At 37.0% G+C, this 21341-nt stretch overlaps 1 protein-coding gene across 1 annotated transcript in view; it reads right to left on the bottom strand.

The window, feature by feature from the left end:
- Nucleotides 1-21341, bottom strand: part of LOC136857268 (L-threonine ammonia-lyase-like) — a 163483-nt gene that overhangs the window by 107267 nt on the left and 34875 nt on the right. The window contains exons 2-4 of the mRNA XM_067135782.2: nucleotides 20344-20414; nucleotides 17713-18000; nucleotides 4811-4973 (exon numbers count right to left, since the gene is read on the bottom strand). Of these exons, the coding sequence (XP_066991883.2) occupies nucleotides 4811-4973; nucleotides 17713-18000; nucleotides 20344-20414 (522 nt within the window). The remainder of the gene's footprint in view (nucleotides 1-4810; nucleotides 4974-17712; nucleotides 18001-20343; nucleotides 20415-21341) is intronic.

The raw sequence follows: 21341 nt of genomic DNA, 5'->3' as shown, positions 1-21341 counted from the left end.
CTGTATTATCAGCCCGTGCTATATAATGTAACGATAAATAATAATAATAATAATAATAATAATAATAATAATAATAATAATAATAATAATAATAATAATAATAATAATAATAATAATACTTGTTCCAAGGTATCTGTGGAACAGCAGAGGTGAAAGAAGGTGCTGGGATGAATAGGTCTCAACTTACGAAATTAAAGTTAATTTAAAATTTAACAAAGGTTATATTTTCTTTTCAAGATCAAGAAATAACAAATATGACAGGAACTCAGTTATATATCAACCACTTAAGAATGTACAATTACAGTTTATTAATGGATTTTTGGGCTTCGAGCCCCAGATTCACAATCCCTGAGCAATGAGCCCAACTTTACTTATACACATGGTCCAACAAAGGGGCAGAAAATCCCAATCATGCCAAGGAGCATTTGCTCCCAATTACCCAGTTAAGCCTGCTCGAGGCACACAGAAAATACAATTTAAGAAAGAGCAACCCGCTCTCAAAGTTCAAGCCAATTCAAAGGCCACACGAAACTCCACTTTCAAGCTGCCCCCCAGGCACACAAGAACAGGGGTAAAAATACCCAACCTACTGAGGCCTATTCACTAAAGAAACAGGACAATAACATGGCCCCAAAATACCAACTTGAGTGGAGGCGTAACTTGCACTCCTAATACATCTTTTTAAAACCTATTTTGCTCTTAGGCCGCTTATGCAAGGGCTAATCCCGTACTACGGAGGTGACACGATAGGAAAATTTATTACATTATGAAGCTATGAAAACGTAGTCACCTCAAAAACAATATGAGAGGGAGCTCGAGAGGGTTAGGCACTCTCTATCCCGATTTGTAGTTAAAGAGACGGAATTTATACCAAGAGTCTTTTACATTTTAAAGGAAGGTTACATGATAAAAGTTTCGAACCTGCCCCGAGGGTTAAACTGCTGAGCTAGCAAGAAATGAAGTTATTAGAAGGCCATTACCTTATGGAAGAACTGCTGCCCGAAGGAAGAGGCGCTTCCCTACCCCTGCTACATCACACTAGGAAAGACGTTACTGAAGTGGCCCGGAGACCAGAAAATCAGCAGTTTAAATACCCTCGTGGAACATTCGAGACCTTTCAAGAATGAGAACCCACACCCCCTCAACTTTATTGGCTAGGATCAAGCAACATATCCATATCGGAGAAGACGTACGTTATTGGTCAAAATTAATTAGAGAAATTCGGGATTGGCTAAATTCAAAACAAGTGGTAAGAGAAGGGTTATACTGCCAACCCAAAAAATGACTGAAAGAAATTTAACAAAGAACAAACTTATGAACACAAAATTTCTCAAAAAAAGTTCCTTCACTTCGCACACAAGAAGACTAATGCCAATGGACATCGCCTAATCAACATATGTAGAATGGCTAACCTCCAAATAATGTCCACACACTTTAAGAAACCTCCGTGGAAAATGACCACTTGGAAATCACCAATCAACTACATAGGTGAATACCAGATTGATCACGTAGCCATCACAAGAAAATACTCTCCTGAAATCATGAATGTACGAGTTCGCAAGGGTTACGTAGAGTCCGACCACCATCTTTCACAAATCAAAGTCCGCTTCAGACCTAACCGGAAAAGTTATCAGAAACCTAAAATACCACGCATTGATCCAGAATACTTAAAAGATCACGCACAGGAATTCATGGAATCAATGCAGACTAACACAGAAACATGGGACACCCTTCTTGCAACCATTCAAGACTCAGCGAAGAAACTTGGCCAACCTCCACGAAAACGTAAACACAGGTGGTGGACTGCCGATTGCGATAGAGCTCTGGAATCCCGCATGCAAGCCTGGAAGAATTGGCATAGTCACCAAACACCAGAAAATTGGAGTAACTTCAAAGAAATACAGAAGCGAACGGCCAAAACTATTAGACGAGTTAAACGTACCTACCACCTCAATAGATTGTCGGAAATCGATTACGATTTCAAAAGGAACAACACTCGAAATTTCTATAGAACTTTTAGAGAAGAACTGACTAACTACAAACCCCCTAGTATTTGTTTTCGTCGCATCGATGGAACACTTGAGCCGAATACAAAAGCCAACTGTGAAATCTTAAAGCAGTACTTTGAAACGTTACATAACTGTGAACCTCCTGCCGAAAAACTGCAATTCAGCATATCCACCCCAAACCATGACTCACTTCCACCAACACATGACGAGTTACGGAATATTGTATTAAATCTGAAAAACAACAAAGCACCAGGGGAAGATGGTGTAACTGCCGAGATGCTCAGGATCGGAGGTGAGGTCATTATTGACCGATTACAAGCCATCATTGCGGATATATGGGAGAGCGAAATCATACCTGCAGAGTGGACAGCTGCTTTGATTCATCCTCTACACAAAAAGGGTGACAAGACAGATCCGAACAATTACCGAGGTATCTCTCTACTCTCAATTGCTTACAAAGTATTCTCTCGTGCTCTCCGTACCAGATTAGAACAACAGATAGAATGGAAGATTGGAGAATACCAGGCGGGCTTCAGACCTCACCGATCGTGCGCAGAACAGATCTGGAACCTCAAGATGATTCTCCAACATCGCCAATCAATTCGAACAGTGGTCACTTTTGTTGACTTTAAAAAAGCTTACGACTCGATTGACCGTGCCACCCTATTAGATGTACTTCATGAATATGGTGTTGACAACAAAACAACGAAGTTAATCCAACAGACTTTAACTAACACAACTTCTAAAGTGAAATTCATGGGCGAAATCTCCGAATCATTTGAGATAAGAACAGGCGTGAGGCAGGGTGATGGATTATCTCCACTGCTGTTCAATCTTGTACTAGACAAGATCGTTAGAACATGGGAGAAAGAAGTACACGGGATAAATATGGGAACGAGAGATAAGCGAATCAATATTAAGTGCCTTGCCTTTGCTGACGACCTAGCAATAATCACCCGCACTCCGGAGGAAGCCAGATCCGCTCTTGAGAATCTGCATGAGATTGCTATTAAGACTGGCCTCCAAATATCGTATGAGAAAACACAATACATGGACTCCAAGAACACCAATGTGGATTCACTTGGGACCAAATATGGCAATATCACACGAGTTAAACATTTCAAGTACTTACGTGAAATCATCGGAAGCACTGGTAACGACAGGATAGCCAACAAAACCCGTGCCGAAAAATTACGTAAAGCCTACACAGTCACTTGGAATATCTACAATAAGAAATCCCTTTCCATCCAAGCCAAGCTGCGTCACTACCATACAGTAGTTCTTCCTGAAGCACTCTACGCGATTGAAACATCAACACTGACCATCAATATCAATGGCATCGAGAAAATGGAACGGCAAATACTTAGGAAAATATTTGGACCAAAGTTCCAAGATGGAATATGGATGCGAAAAAGCTCGGAAGAACTCTACTCGCTGACCGAAAAATTCACTTCAATCGCCCGGAAAAGACGTATGCAATTCTACGGACATCTAGCACGAATGGACGACTCGCGACTGACCAAGAAAATCTTCCTCATTATCAGCGGAACCCGACAAAATAAAGTACGGTGGCTTGCTGACACCCAAAAAGATCTCGCAGAAGTCGGCGTTGACCCACTGACAACTACACGGGCTACATTTAGACACAAAATTAACTTGCACAGCTTTGAAGCCAGACAATGTACAAGAAACTTGAAACTCCAGGAGGCATGGACTCAAGAAAGACGACAGACTCACAGTGCGAGGATGAAGAAGTTTTGGGAGGACAAGAGAAACAAGAAGAAGAATGCTAACTAATGGTTCTACGTGCTCCTTAGAGGGCCTAACGCACATATATATAATAATAATTTTAAGGCCTCAGCTACCGTGTGCAGACATTTCGAATTGACGCCATCTGGCTGTCTGCTCGTCAATTTCGACGTTCCCATTTTACTCTAGGCCCACTAGATGGGGGTCTAATGCTGGGTTTTAATGAATTTTGTCGGGTAAACACCAAATGTGTCACCAGAGATCTTTTACATGCCGACATCGTACGACATGGAGTGTCGAATGGACTTTTTTCCTCCCTTCAAAAATCCGACTACCTCTGCTGGTTTGAACCCGCTATCTTGGGATCCGAAGGCCGACACTCTACCACTGATCCACAGAGGCAGGATGATGGGTCTGAATTATCAAAGAACAAGTGCGTTGACTATCAGGAGGTAAAGGGCATGAAAGGAAGGAAAATAAAATCTTTAAACGTCGCAAGATAATATACAGGAATCAGAAAAAAGCCTCGGTCAGGGAAGTCAGAGAGAAAAGACGACAGACGGGATAGTGGCGCAAGTTGAAGCAATGTCTTGACTTATCTTATTGCTACACCAATTCGAAAATTCTACCTGTGCAGTATTAATCTTCGTTAGGCGCCACGCCTTAAGATATCTAACTTTACATATACATTGAGGAACAGAGGAGAAGGCTCTTCGGTTGATACCAGTTATTTGTGCCAGTTTCTCCTCTTTTCTCTTTCCTATCCAAATTCCCTGAGTCATTTCTCGTTCTCTTCCGGTATTATGTGACTTGAGGTCTATGGATTATCTCAATTTCCCATCTTTCAAAGCTATTTATTTATTTATTTATTTATTTATTTATTTATTTATTTATTTATTTATTTATTTATTTATCTAATCCTTCTAGGGGTGAGGACACTTCCCTATTCTTTTTCCAGTGATGGGAATACCTATTTAACGTAGCTTCAAGTGAATCAGTAATCAATATTACAGTTAACAAAATAGAACGAAAATTTGACTTGGTTACTCAACTATTAATTTGCAACGAGGAGCAAGTGTCTTGATTGCAAGTCCCACGCCAGCGATCATGCTTCCACCGCCAACGGGAAGAATAACAGCATCTAAGTCCTTTACTTGCTCAACGATTTCCAGTCCCATGGTACCTTGCCCCGCCAGAACATGTGGATTGTCATACCTGAAAGTCAAATAGAGTGAATAGTTCCCAATTTATAACAGTGTTAAAATATAAATTTTAAGTCTTGGAAAAATACGGTAACCACAGACAATATGAACACTTTAGGATGTTGGGAGATAATAATATTCTTAAGCTGAGAAATGAATTACAGAACATCAGTTTTGAAACACTATAGCAAACTCCAGTAATGTTTTAGAAGCAACTGATTTTTTTGGAAATGTTAGAATCCAGCATAAGAACAACAAAGATAATTGACACATCAGTTAAATATAAAGATAAACAGAAGGGGAATCGTACACTCCCTGCCTCGCAACTATTAGGAATCGAATGGTGATTTATTACATTAAAGCAAAAGGGGGGATTTTCAGATGATAAAGAAAGTTATGTTCTTATTAAAAAAGCTTATCGTGAAGCAATTAAATCAGCGAAAAAGCAAGCTAATGATTATTTTATTAATAACTCAAAAATAAATGTACGGCGGTTGGTTATAAATGATGAAATTGGTAAGACAGACAATAAACTGTCGAGTCAATAGCACCTAATGTACTGAATATTTTGTAAACAGTATCAGATATATGAACCACAATAACGCCCCTAGAGATAATTAAACAATGTACAATAGCATGTTAAAAATAGGGAATTACAGACCTCCATTTAGGTGGCAAGAGATAAAGCCTGAAAAAGTTCTTGATATCAGAATCGAACTCCTCAAAGTGCGAAGGTTATTATGGCTTAAGTAAATATATTGTCAAACAAATTATTGACATAATATTAGTTCCTATGCCTCAGCCGATCAACTGGATACTGAGTGCGAGAAATTTTTCCAGATTGTTTGAAATTTACAGCCACAATACCTTACTTTAAGAATGGTGGTAGATTGGATCCAGTTAACTATCGACCCAATTAAATTGTCCCAGTTCTATCTAAAATCATATAAAATTGTACAAAGGAACACTTATCAGTATATTTCTAAAAGTAAAATGTATTAAATACCGCACAGTTTGGTTTCAGAACAGATAAATTCACAATTAAAATTATAGATACTCTTGTGACTGTGTTAATGAAGGGTTTTGAGCTTCACCACTTAACATGCGCTACATCATTGGTTCTCAACCTTTGTGGACCTACGCCCCCTTTTCAGCCGTAAATTAAATCATGCCTCCCAATGAATTATTGATTTACAAAAGTTCTACACTTCTGTTAGAGTTAATATCTCAGAAACATTTTATAATGATTTTGTTAATTATGAATGCTTAATACATAATATTACATGGTTCAAAGTAATAATTATAATTCAATCATAAAGAAAGTCATGAATAACGAAAATAATAATACAAAAAGGAATAAAACAAATTACAGTAAATATATTACGGAGGATTCTATACTCACTGAAATTAGCTTTTCAAACTACATCGTTCGATTTGATTTTCTAAGAAAAGAATTAATGATTAATAAGAGTACCGGCACTATTTTACCTTCACAAGTTGCTTAATGTTTGGTTTCGTCTGTTATAATTCACGCCTGAAATCACATTCAACATCCGGCTGTGATCAGTATTTTGATTTGGTGTAAGCCATCGTAGAAAACATATACTCACATAGATATGTAGATGGAAACTGCACATTACAATTTGAAAATAATATACAAGTTAAAATTATTTTATTTCCTGAAAATATATTATACATTCATATTTATCAGTTGATTTATTACATTTCTTATGCACGCAAAAACGCGTTTGTGTAAAAAAGATTATAAAAATGCAATAAGTCTGACTATACTTCATGATCAAAAGTCTTGTACTTGTATAATTTGTTTCCACATTTCCTTACAAAATTCATAAACAATTCATTTTTCCAACGTTACTATAAAGTATAATAATTTTAGGAAAAGCTTTTTTCTACGTGTGCGTTTTAGTGGTAACGAAGATAACTTTTTGTAGTAAATTATTTTCTTTGTAATAACTTCTTACTGTTTAGCAAATTCGCATGTGTTTTTCGTTACTCATCACACCTCCCCTGAAATTCTCCAACGCCTCCCCAGTGGGGAGTGCGCCCCCCAGATCGAGAACTGTTGTGCTACATTCTTAGACCTCAATAAAGCATTTAATTCTGTACCACATTGTATTCTAATAAGAAATCTCAACTATTAAGGGTTGTTATTAATCACAGCCTATCTCAATGATAGACATCAAATTGTACAAGTTGAAAAATCTGTAGCATTCAAAGTAGAAACAGTATTAGTTAAGGGTTGTGTTATAGGATATTTTCTCTTCCTCGTGTATATACAGTTAACACATTTGTAAAAAACCGTTCGCGTCTCTTCTGTTTGTGACTGTTAAACTTTCCTCTCTTCACTTGTAACTTCTCGTCTATACCACGCAGCCGAGATTCGTAAATGGAGCTTGTCATCCGCGACTTCGGGGGTTGCTTTCGTACGTGACCGGTAATTAATTCACACCCGAGAAACAGCGAGGCTTTGCCGGTTTTCCGATCATTAGAAGTGTCAATGTAAACCTTTCTCTACTTGTTAACTGTTCTTCACAAACCACAAAAGCCTGCACAGTTAATGTTGCACAAAATTCGAGTTACAGAGTAGTTTTTGTTTCAAGGGAGGAAATGTTTGCTTCGAGAAATCGAGAAATTCGTGTAACCGAATTTCGAGTAATAGATAAATAAATACACGCGAAGAATAGAACAAACGTCTGGGAAATTTAAGTTACTTCGAGATATTGAAAATTCGAGTAATAGAGGTTCGAGCTATCGAGGTTCGACTGTAAATGATATTGTAAGTATTTTAACCTGCAGGTCAGTACACCACGCAAATGATATCACTATCTTAACAAGTGGTAAGGACTGAACAAATGTGGTAGATCAAAGGTTAGAGATGCTGCAGAAATCATCCAATTGGTTGGAGGCTAATACATTGTATTTAAATACTAACAAGACAGAATTATTTATTTTCACTTAATTAAATCAATTTTATATGAGAATGAACATCGCTCTGTCAAATAGTTGTGAATGCATTTGATTCTAAATTAACCGGGTACACTTCCGCACAAAAGTTATGTAAAAGACTGTCTACAGGGTTACTTTTACTTCGAAGACTGAAAGAGTCAGGTAGTAGTTATCAGATGTGTGCTCTTACTATGCTTTCTTTCATTCACATTTGTAATACGATACCTTATTATGGGGAAATTCGACAGACGCACAAAATGTGTTCAAGTGGCAAAAGAAGTCAATAAGATGTATAAAAGGCAGGGCCAATAGGAAGTCATACAGACCAAAGTTTCAACACCTTGCTATTAAGACTCTCCAGTCGCTATACATATTTCATTACATCCGTAATATTAAAAAGGAAATCCCAATTATCTGACATTTCGTATAAATGTACACAGAGAAAGAATGATTTAGATTTACCGTGGGTTAGATTGAAAAAGACATAAGATATAATGGAATTAAATTACTCAATAAGCTACCTACCCAATGTCGGCAAAGAACTTCCACTGACTGGTGTATTAGAAATCATTATAATTTCCTTTTCATAAACAAATCTCTAGCGTACGTAGATTCATGGAATGTAATTTCATACATTGTTTACCGGTATTAGTACTTTTCTCGAAAAATGAAAAAAGATATTGGACTTACCCCTTCTCCAACTCTTCGATGGACTTGCCCCATATTGCAGCGTAAGGAACAAACCACTTAAAATAAATACAAACTACAGTTTCCTTATGTCATTAGAATATAGAATATAAATTATATTTATGAACTTTGAACATAAACATTTATGCATTAATCCAAATTATTATCTTAAGAAACAAGCTGAAACAAACATATAGTACGGTATTATTTTATATTAACTCTTCCAAAATGTGCAAAACTTGCTAATAATGCCACCATAATTGGTCCGTTGTCACTAAGGTTGCCATCTGTCCCGTATTGTATGGGACATTGGGACATCCCGTATTTGAGGTGAAAATTTTGCATCCCGTATTATGAACTGTTGTCCCGTAAAAACAAGCGTTTGTCTTTTCTTGTCTCTAAATATTTTAAAACTCGTATTTAATTTGAGCGCCATTGAAGTACAAAGTAGCTCCATTATTTTTTTTCTCTCTGGAACCTCAGAAGAAGTAAATCTCGTGATGTCTGGCCATCTGCTGGGAAAGCTGAAAATGCTAGGTTATTTACCTCGTCTTCTGCCGCGTACTTCCATTCCAATTTCTAACGTGATTGTTCATGCCGTATGAGACTAAATCTACGAAAATTGTGAAGTTATCAAAGCTCATCGAAGACATCAGTGTTAAGATGTCAGATGTATTTTACTGTATGTACTGTTAAAAATGTGGAAGCTAGTGTCTTTTACGAATTTCAGTAATTATCTTATTCTATTAATGAAACTAACTGCAGTATAATCTAATTGAAATTGGACCTAACGTTTGATTTTCAAGTATTTATGAACTGTCCCTTATTTTTGTGAAAAATCCCGTGTTTTTAGTTACATGTCCCTTATTTGTTAAATCAAAAAGTGGCAACCCTTGTTGTCACACACGAACGTTTAAAAATTAAACACTCATGCATAAACACTCGTGGATCTCTTATTCATAGTGAGTGACCGAAGATTTAAACAATTCCACTAGGTTCATCCTCAATAAATTCCTCAAAATCAGAAATTGGTTCTACTACATCGTTCTTTTAATAATAAGGCTGTGGCAGTAAGGGCCAGTTTACTTTTAAAACGTGCAGCAAATAAAACTATAGCAATTTTTTTTACTTACTGCTTTGTTCAGCACTCCATTATTAAATTTCGTCGCCTGAAGAGAAACGAAAAACATGCCATACTTCAGTACAGATCTTGGCGACGCCAGCATCAAGGCAATAATTTGCTTCACCTTGGACGAGGACGGTTACTAACCTTTTACATTTAGTTAGTTGTAGGGCGAAGCTGGAGACTTCATAACACGGTTTTGAGAGCTGTTTTTCAACGGACAGTCCTATTTGTCCGCTGTTACAGTAACATAAATAATATAAATTGCATAACTCAACACAGTACTAAATACATAGAAATCAACTTCTTTTCGCTATATGCCGGTTTCATGTCGATGGCAAGCGAAGTCTCTTTCTCCTTTTCCTCTCAACTATGGTGTGTAATATTACTATTAGCCATCACCTCGGGTGCGTAATATGACATATTGAAACACCCTAGTTAACAACCTTCAGCTAAACACGAAGTACTGAGACACAAATTCTCATGCTTACATGGCCACCAGCGAACAATAGTCCTGCCATAGTTTTACCGCGCAAAGAAGCAAAATAAATTAATAGTGATTACATCAGCATAAACAACATTAATGTTCTAAATTTACTTGTCCTAAAATAATATAAATGTATTCTTAGCCAAAAACATAATCTGGGAAGGACTCGTCACAATTTGCATCCTCGCTTATATGAACATATTAACGAATCCAAGGATTTAACCCTCTTGGCAGCCTAGGTGCTTCATGTGAGCACTTGCCTCCTTCTGTATCAGAATTGACATAGGACTCTTCTCATTCTGCAATTTTTTAAATTTAATGCTGGACTTATTATGTTTCGAAGAATTGTGATATATCCTTCTGTACGTCTTGGATAGACGAATAAGATGACGCGGAGGCTTTAAAAAAATGCAAAATTTGAATTTGTCCACTTCTGCAAATGGGCGACTGATATGTAGTGTCCTGTTTAATGCCATTTAGATGTATATATTTCATTAAGTGCACTTTGTGTGTTGTATTTGACTTTGTCTATTGCAACAGTATGTTTAATGGCAATGAACTATATTATTATTATTATTATTATTATTATTATTATTATTATTATTATTATTATTATTATTATGGAGTTTTCGCGTAACAGAGAGGTGAAGGACGGCTTTGGTTTGAATGGGTCTATCTACGACAGTCAAAGATTAATTTAAAACTTTAAAAATAAAGGTTATGTTTCTTTTCAGATATTAAATTTTAACAAAACAACAAGATTTCAGGTACAGAGCTCGTTTGGTACAAGGTAGAAAAAACAGAAAAACCAAGAATTGGTAAGTTACTATTTGAGCTTCAAGCTCATAATGTACAAAGGTCCCAACATCACTGATGTTGCGTTAAGACAGATAGTAAAAAAGACGAATCTCCCAATTTCTTTTACAGGATATTTAAAACACAATTTTCAAGGGCACCTTACGCCAAATTTTACAGGTTACGACCTTCCAAAGGCACCACTCAGTATTTACACGAATATATATTACATTACAAGAAAAGAACCTCTATGCTCTATAATTCAACCAAGGAGACTGCGCTCCCAAACGATTACAGCCTACTCAAGGCAACCTATAAGGGATTAGAACGTCGTTGCTCAACAAAATTTACACTTTCAGGCCTCTCTAGGCACAACCTACATTTAACAACACCGTATCAGTTTTCTTTTACATGGAAGAAATAGTACAGGGGTATCGAGTACCCATTCTACTGGGCCTTTATGGAAAGCAGCAGGTTCAATTACTGGCCCCAAACTAAAAAATGTATGGAGGCGTACACTTGCGCTCCTCCAAATCAAATATTAAAACCCTACTGAGGTGACTAGATGGACAAGGTAAGTTACAATTTACAATAGTGAAAACAGTTACTAAATCATAGTCACCTCAAGATTAATTGAACGTGAATTCGAGAGGGTAACGCACTCTCTATTCCCGGTTTTCTGTTCAAGTACTTTTGGCTTACTTGAACTTTTACGTGAAAAGGAAGAATGTTTAAATTTTAGGAAACTGGCTGTTACATAGTTAAAGATTGGAAATCTTCCCCTCGAGTCAGCTTGCGGAAATAACTACTGAGATAAAAAAATGGTGGTCATTGCCTTAGCTCATTTTCTGCCTGCCGATGGATGTGGCTTCCGCCTCCTCTCTTAACACACACACACACACATCCAATAACACGATGATCAATAAGACAAGTTAGCTCGAAAAGACGTCAGCTTTTATACCCGAGAGGAAGGTTCGAGAAGGCTCTGGACTAATACCAGACACACCCTCTCATTTTCCATTGTTGGATGCGCTTGTGAACGGTTGGCTGTTGAGAGAGCTCTTGTATTATTGTAGTGATAAAGTAGTTAAACCCTAATGAAATAGCTTAATTTTGTGAGTGTGTGATTCATTTAGTGCTATTTATATATTGGTGCTTAGTGCTTGTTGGTAGAAATTGGGAGTAGTGATATTTATTTACATTTTATAACAAGTAATTCAGTTGGTGTTCAGTAAATTACGTTTTTAGGTTAAGTAGGCTAGCTAGGTGTACCCTGTTTCGAATTTTGGTTTAGGGGATACTTTAGGTAATAATATTATTAACTTAAAAATATTTGTAAATATCTGTAGGTTCGTTGGTATAATACATACAAAGGCAGGTTATCATAAGGAATAGTACCGCAACTTCCGCCGCAACTTTTCCGGTATCTCGTATAGATATCCTATCAAACTATCACGAAGGTAATAATTTCTTAAATTAAAAACACGATACGCCTGTAAACTTCGATTTAAAAAGAAGTTAAAGAGAATACGCGGTAATTTCACTGGATAATTGCGGTACTTAACAGTTTTTGGACTGTTGACGATAGTTGATACCGTATATTCCGACGAGTTCAAAGAGTACGTGCTACATACACATGGTAGTTGTATAAACAAATACAAAATCAGCTGATTACTTTATTCCGATAACTTGTAGCCTAAGGTCCCGGCATACTTTGTACTGTACTTTGCACCTTCGTGGATACATCGATTTAAAGTTAAGAATAAAATTCCTATAGGGCCTATCGTGATGATATTGCAGTTCACGACCCCGGCTTTGTTTTGAAAGAAATTATTGTAGACAACAACTTATTTTTCGGCATTTCAGGACACTTATATTCACCGTCCCGCGTAGTAGGGAATATCATAATCATCCACCAGCGGTAAAATTAATATAACCACATTTCAGTTTAGAATTGTAATGCTGATACGGTATATTTAGAAAGTACAGCATCTTACCTGCTATATTCGTGTGAATCTTTGTGTGTGTATCTATTAGAGCATCGTACTAATAATAATCTGTCTAAGCATTTAGCTTTGTTGGTAATTTTTGAGTACAGTAGTTCGTGCAAATTTCAAACTAAAGATTTCACTTTCTGTTTGTGCTTAGTAGTGACATATGGTACTGGTATTGTAATTAGGATACGTCTGAACATTGGTTAACATTATTGTAGTGTACTGTACAGTAGTATACGAGTAATATCTTATTAGAAATTAGCGTGCTTATTTTATTATTGTAAAATATTTGTGCAGTATAGTAGAGGTATCTGCAAAAACTATCTTACTAAAATTCTGTTGTTTTAATTGGGATAGGCTCAACTGCAGTATAGAATTGTGTAATTCTTGTGTATTCCTTTCGGTATTCAGTAATACGCAGCAGTTTTTATCTGTTAGGGTGTTGTAGGATAAAAATAGAATTAAGTAGTATTGTAGTGTAGTAGTATATTGTGATTGTAGATATTTATATTAATTACCTTATTGTCGTGTGACCTTTAAGTATGATCCTAGACAATATTTCTTTCCGCTCATTTTTTGCACAAAACATGTTATCTTTTCTTTTCATTCTTCCCGTAAATAATGGATAAGGAGTGCAAGTGTAAGAACTGTGAGTGTGGTGAGGCATTGAGGGGTATGAGGGAGGAGTTGGAGAGTTTGAGGGAGATAATTGGGATTCTCACAGAAGACAAGAATGAAGTAGGGCCTCCCTCAAACAATGTACAGGTTACAGCAGGTGTAAAAGAGGGATTGGAAGGAAAGGGGGTACTGTAGAAGACAGGTGGTCTAATGTTCTAAGGGGAAGGAGACTGCAGGCTAAGGGCTCTATCCAGGATCAAAATTCAGGACAGGTGTCTGTGATAAATCGGTACGAGCCACTCAAGGTAGAACAACAGAGGGAAAAAGAGGAACAGGGAACTGTTGCTGAGATGTGTGAAAGTAGGAGGAAGGGAAAAGGTAGAAAAGGGAAATGTAGAGTAGAGGATAGGAAAAGACAGGTGGAACGGCATCATGGGAGGGAGAAAAAGGAGAACGAGGTAGCTTCTGCAACTATCAGGAAAGATAGGACTGACCAGGAGGGGAGGGGTTCAAAGGAGGGGGGTAGGTTTGAGGCTCTGATCATGGGGGAAGGACATCTGATTCATAAAGTGATGGAACCAACTAGAGGGAAGAATATCCTGGACGTGATGTTGGTAAAACCAGATGAGCTCTATAGAGAAACCAACGTAATAGATGGTATTAGTAATCATGAAGCTGTTTTTGTCGTAGTTAAATGGTGATGATGATGCTTGTTGTTTGAAGAGGCCTAACATCGAAGGTCATCGGCCCCTTGTCGTAGTTAAAAATAAATGTGATAGGAAGGAAGGTTTTAAAAGTAAGACTATTAGGCAGTACCATATGACTGATAAAGCAGGCATGAGGCAGTTTAAAAAAAGTAATTTTGATCGGTAGAGAAAGGTAAATAAGAAATAAACAGACTCTGGGATGGGTTTAAAGAAATTGTTGAAGAATGTGAAAACAGGCTTGTACCTTTAAATATGGTAAGGAATGGTAAAGACCCACCTTATTATAATAGAGGAATAAAGAGACTAAGAAGGAGGCGCACAGTGGAAAGAAATAGAGTTAGAAATGGCTGTGGAAGTAAGGAGAAATTGATGGGACTTACTAGGAAATTGAATCTAGCAAAGAAGGCAGCTAAGGATAACATGATGGCAAGCATAATTGGCAGTCATACAAATTTTAGTGAAAAATGGAAGGGTATGTACCAGTATAGGTACTTAAAGCAGAAACAGGTTCCAAGAAGGACATTCCAGGAATAACTGATTAACAAGGAGAGTGTGTAAGTGAGGATCTTCCTCAGTCAGCAGTTCCGGTAAGTAAAAATTATTGGTTACAAGGAAAATGTCCAGATAGAGGAGGTGACTAATGCTAAGGAAGTATTAAAATTTACATATCATAACAATGATACTTACAATAAGATACAAAAGTTGAAATCTAGAAAAGCAGCCGTAATTGATAAGATTTCTGGGGATATAATAAAGACAATGAGTTGGGATATAATATCATACCTGAAGTACTTATTTGATTATTGTTTGGTTGAAGGAGCTATACCAAATGAATGGAGAGTTGCTATAGTAGCCCATGTTTATAAAGGAAAGGGTGATAGACATAAAGCTGAAAATTACAGGCCAGTATGTTTGACATGCATTGCTTGTAAGATTTGGGAAGGCATTCTTTCTGATTACCTTAGACATGTTTGTGAAATTAATAACTGGTTCGATAGAAGGCAATTCGGTTTTAAGAAAGGTTATTCCACTGAAGCTCAACTTGTAGGATTCCAGCAAGTTATAGCAAATATCTTGGATTCTGGAGGTCAAATTAATGTATCGCGATTGACCTGCCTAACGCATTTGATAGGGTGGATCATGGGAAACTTTTGGCAAAAAAAAAGTGCAATTGGATTAGACAAAGGAGTGACTGAATGGGTTGCTATATTTCTAGAAAATAGATATCAGAGAATTAGAGTAGGCGAAGCTTTATCTGACCCTGTAATAATTAAGAGGAGAATTCCTCAAGGCAGTATTATTGGAACTTTATGTTTTCTTATATATATAAATGGTATGAATAAAGGAGTGGAATCAGGGGTAAGGCTTCTTGCGGATGGTGTTATTCTGTATAGAGTAATAAATACGTTACAAGATTGTGTGCAACTGCAAAATGACCTCGGTAATGTTGTGAGATGGATGGTATGATGATAAACGGGGTTAAAAGTCAGGTTGTGACTTTCACAAAGAGGAAGAGTCCTCTCAGTTTTAATTACTGCGTTGATGGGGTGAAAGTTCCTTTTGGGGATCATTGTAAGTATCAGGGTGTTAATACAAGGAAAGATCTTCTTTGGGGTAATCACATAAATGGGATTGTAAATAAAGGATGCAGATCTCTGCACATGGTTATGAGGGTGTTTAGGGGTTGTAGTAAGAATGTAAAGGAGAGAGCATATAAACCTCTGGTAAGACTCCAACTAGAGTATGGTTCCATTGTATGGGACCCTCACCAGGATTACTTGATTCAAGAGCTGAAAAAATCCAAAGATAAGCAGCTCGATTTGTTCTTTGTGATTTCCGACAAAAGAGTAGCATTACAGAAATGTTGCAAAGTTTGGGCTGGGAAGACCTTGGAGAAAGGAGGCGAGCTGCTCGACTAAGTGGTATTTTCCGAGCTGTCAGTGGAAAGATGGTGTGGAATATCATTAGTAGACGAATAAGTTTGAGTGGCGTCTTTAAGAGTAGTGAAGATTACAATATGAAGATAAAGCTGGAATTCAACAGGACAAATTGGGGCAAATATTCATTTATAAGAAGGGAGTTAAGGATTGGAATAACTTACCAAGAGAGATGTTCATTAAATTTCCAATGTCATTGAAATCATTTAAGAAAAGGCTAGGAAAACAACTGATAGGGAATCTGCCACCTGGGCGACTGCCCTAAATGCAGATCAGTATTGATGATTGATTGATTTTATTGGTAGATAAAATATGTACAAGATAAATATAATTGGCTGAAAAATAAATATACAAAATTTCTGATTGGCCAGAATCCAACGTTGGCGGGATGAGTAAGAAGTGTTACAAACCTTGAAGTATCAAAAATAAAGAAAATTAATTCAGTTCAGAAAACCTATAAACACTTTTTTTTTTACATTTCTAATTGTTCCACTTTGCACCAGAGTGCGCGACATCCGTTTTTAATAGGGATATCTGTGGAGAAAATCCCAATTTCTTGAAATTGTTGTTGCAACTTTATGTGTTACATAGCATTCTTTAAGGACGGGGCTGAGCTGTACCTCCCGGTATTATTATTATTATTATTATTATTATTATTATTATTATTATTATTATTATTATTATTATTATTATTATTATTATTATTATTATTGTCCGACTGGTTGGCTGAACGGTCAGTGTACTGGCCTTCGGTTCAAAGGGTCCCGGGTTCGATTACCGACCGGGTTGGGGATTTTGACCTTAATTGGTTAATTCCCACGGCACGGGGGCTGGGTGTATGTTTTGTCTTCATCATCATTTTCATCCTCATCACGACGCGCATGTCGCCTACGGGAGTCAAATAGAAAGACCTGCACCTGGCGAGCCGAACCCGTCCTGGGATATCCCGGCACTAAAAGCCACACGACATTTCGTTTATTATTATTATTATTATTATTATTATTATTATTATTATTATTATTATTATTATTATTATTATTATTATTATTGTGTACTGATTTGAAGTTTCAGTGTCTTCCTTCTAAACCTACGTAATGCTGTTTATGCTTTCTATAAGTGACCGACATGCTTATGCATGATGTTTGATATGATGCAGATTGTTGAAAGAACACCTATAGAAGTTGGAAATGTATACCGGGGTATGTATGTAAAAAGAGAAATAATGTAATAAAATACTGTATAGATTTCCATGAGATTCACGAATGCAGAAACTAAATATCACAATTATAGTGAATTGGAGTGTCATTAAAGTAAATAAACGTTACATTCTTTTGAAAATGATATAAAATATTAGTGAAATGATTTTTTTAAATGTCCTTGTCTACAAAGAAGTGCCGGCAACTTTGCTCCACATCTATAATGGAATAGATAACTTACCCGTTGATGTACGTGTAGCCTTCATCCTTTCCCATCTTGAGGGCTATTTTTTTCGCTTCTGCCATGTCATTCCCTTTCACTATAACGTTGGCACCATATTGACGACAGCACTGTATCTTCATGATAGGTGCAATGATAGGCATCACAACTGTCACTGGTATTTTTAAACTTTTGCCATGGAAAGATAAAGCCTGGGCATGGTTTCCTGCGGAGGCTGCTATAACACCTTTTTGCCTTTTGTCTGCACTCAGTGAGAGGAGAGCATATCGAGCCCCACGCTCCTTGAAACTGTAAGTTACATCAATCAATTACAACGTATCTTACGAAACTTATGGAATATTGCAACAGGAAAAATACAGGGATTTTAAGAATATCTCAGTTATAACTTAGCAACTAAACCTCACTAGAAAATCTGTTACATTACCACTAGAACTCTACATATTTATTGTTACATAAATTTAGTTTAGTTTAAAATTTCGTGTAATGATTTATTATTTTTATCTCTCACTAATTTTCATAAAATGGTTGCTCTTCACACAATTTTCATATCTATCTTAAAACGACTCTATGTGATAAGACTGCGGTAAAATGGAACACAGATTGGTTGCAGCTTGAAGCATATATGCTGCAGATTCAGAATACAGCACTAATACTTTCTTTGCTGGGCTGAGTGGCTCAGACTATTGAGACGCTGTCCTTCTGACCCCAAGTTGGCGGGTTCAATACTGGCTCATTATGGTGGTATTTGAAGGTTTCAAATACGTCAGCCTCATATCGGTAGATTTACTGGCATGTAAAAGAACTCCTACGGGACTAAATTCCGGCACCTCGGCGTCTCCGAAAACCGTAAAAGAGTAGTTAGTGTGACCTAAAGCAAATAACATTAAAAGCTATGGCTTTTCAATACCCCAATGGCAATTTGTTGAACCAGATCTTTAATCTTGGTTGCTTTGCCGGAAAATGTCAAATCGTCTGCAGCCTTGTAGTTCAGTCTATTTAACAACCTATTCAAATATTACTTTTGGAAACCGTAAAAGTATTTAGAGGGAAACAAAGCCAGTAACATTATTACTGTATTGCAGTAGGCCAGAAAACTTTTAATCCATCATTCATAAATCTGGCAATAGTTGAGTGATTTATACGGCCCGGCTCTTTACAGCAGATCAGTCATGACTTTGAGGGCCAGTCAGGTTCTAACTCCTCCACCCCCACACAAGATTTGCAGTAAATTGGCTCTTAACATCCGTTGTTTCATAAATAACCACATATTTGAAAGCATTTCCTATATACTGTCTTATGTTGTCCATTGTTTCGTCGTAAACGACTTGAATATAATTCTTGTGAAGTGTCGTATGATCAGAAACATAATGGTTGTATTATATTTTCAGGAAAGATCTGAATTCTGGCGCTTTACTTTTGGACCATGGAATACTGGCTCCAACCATTACACTGCATACGTCTTTATAGAAAAGGGATATTTGAAGGTGACGGATTCTGCATCTGTGTTTTAAAAGAATTCGTTGCTTCCATAGGCCTTAATTGTTTGTTTTCAATGCAGAGCACTTCGCACATGCTACGAAAGCACGGCCATTCAAGAAAGTATTGTTGATGGCTTTTTTTAATATCAACGATGAACCGCTGTTATTATGTCGAAGTTTTGAGATATTTGAGAGAAACTGGTAGCAGAAAAAACGAGACTTGGTGTGAAATAAACTGTTAAGAGAAAAACCAGACTTGGTGTGACGTAATTCCTGGATCCTGCAATGTGACAACTCCCCAGCTCACGCATCGCTGTTGGTTCATGAATTTTTGACGAACACAAACTGAGATTCCCTATCCATCCTACTCACCTGACCTAGCCCAAAGGCTTTTTCCTATTCCCCAAACTGAAATTAACGCTGAAAGAACGAAAATTTCATTCAGTTGAAGAGATCAAACTTTAATCAGCGGTGACACTAGGCGCCATTTCCCAAATTGCCTACCAGCAAAGCTTTCGTAAGTGGAAAAGACGTTGGAAGCGTTGTATTATTAGAGGAGGGCAGAGAAAATTTAACTAGGCTTCAGGTAAGGCACTTGAAGAGTTGTTTTTAAAATTCGTATATATTTGGGCAGGCTTCTTACACAACTGGATGAGCCTTGATACAAAATTATGCTAATGAGGCAGGTATCACGAGAGGATGTGGAGAAAGGGAAAATTATTTCAGTCCAAACATACGGACGAGTCCCTGTCGCTCCACGTCAAAGGAATAAGCTCTGTTTTGAAATATCGAGACAAAGTGCAGGTTCAAAATTAGACACAAAAGTGGGCCTGATTAAAGGCTCATATTCATACAAACAAGAAATGATTCCAGGCCTATATATTTATCATATTTTTTCCTGAACAAATGTACAGTTTATCACAAAATGACTCTAAGAATAGCATTCTTTACAAGGGAATTTTGGCAAGAAACATCAATATATTAATAATATTGTCTTGTCCTTGAATAACTACCGGTACGGTACCTTTAGTAATACACAGATATTAGTAAAATATTGCCATAAATAGTATGGTGATTAAATCTTGCAAATTGAAACGCTGAATATGATAGTAACTAGGCAAAATTAATGGTATATTATGTACTATGTACTTGCCTGCCAGTGTACTGTAGAAACTCTTTCTTCAAATAGACTTCCATTCCTGCTTGTTTCGAAAAGTGCGATCTCTGGAATTGAGAAATGAAAGATTGAAGATGCTCATAAAGTGTCAAAAGCAACAATTTTGAATAATTTGTTGCAGTTTATTTTTAAATAAATACCAAATATTACAAATTACATGGAAATAAAAGCAAGAATGTATACAATATAAGAAGCTATTAAAGAGGCAAAGAAATCACATAACGTAACATTCACAGAAGGAGCAATGTAAAACAACTTGGCAATAAAATGTTCTAGAGAAAATGGAAAATTCGGCACCACGAAGGAATGCATCAGTCGCAGCTTGTCACTTAAGGCTCACGGGACGGACCACCCTTGAAATTATTTTCAAAGTTTTATAACGGATTGTGGAATCGAAATGTACCACAAACATTTCAATCCTTTGGCCTGTTTGGTATCAGTCAGCACACGTCCGGATTGTTGGATAGAAGAGAATCCATACAGTGCTCCCACCAACCATACTTAAGGGCACAGATCCTTCTTAAATTTCGGAAATAATTTCATTATAACAACCCTTCGTATACAGGCACAGGTACTCACTCCTTTACGCAAAACAAAGAATACTGTGATATGAGATAGAACGTGTGTTATGGACCTCGTGGGCACGGATGTTGCTGCGCTCTGGCGGCAAGTTGCTCGAATAGTTCATGTGACTTGATCTCGTCAGTGAAGTGAAGCAACGCGGTTCACAACCTTATACTCTTCAGTGTCCAGTGCACCGCGAACCGATCAGGTTTTGTCGTGTGTGGGTTGTTTACTTTGTGTACTTGTGGTGACAGAAAAAAAAATCCAAGATGGCGACTACTGTGTGTGAGTCTGTGATATCCATAGTAGATAATGGTGTAAGATGCAGTGAAACATGTGGCAAATGCAGAAGAGTAGTTAAAAATGGGATTCTGTATCGTAAGTGTGATGAATGGTACCATTTTCGTTGT

Source organism: Anabrus simplex, chromosome 1 (genome assembly GCF_040414725.1).
Source record: "Anabrus simplex isolate iqAnaSimp1 chromosome 1, ASM4041472v1, whole genome shotgun sequence".
Lineage (NCBI taxonomy): Eukaryota > Metazoa > Arthropoda > Insecta > Orthoptera > Tettigoniidae > Anabrus > Anabrus simplex.
This window is presented reverse-complemented; position numbering and strand designations above follow the sequence as displayed.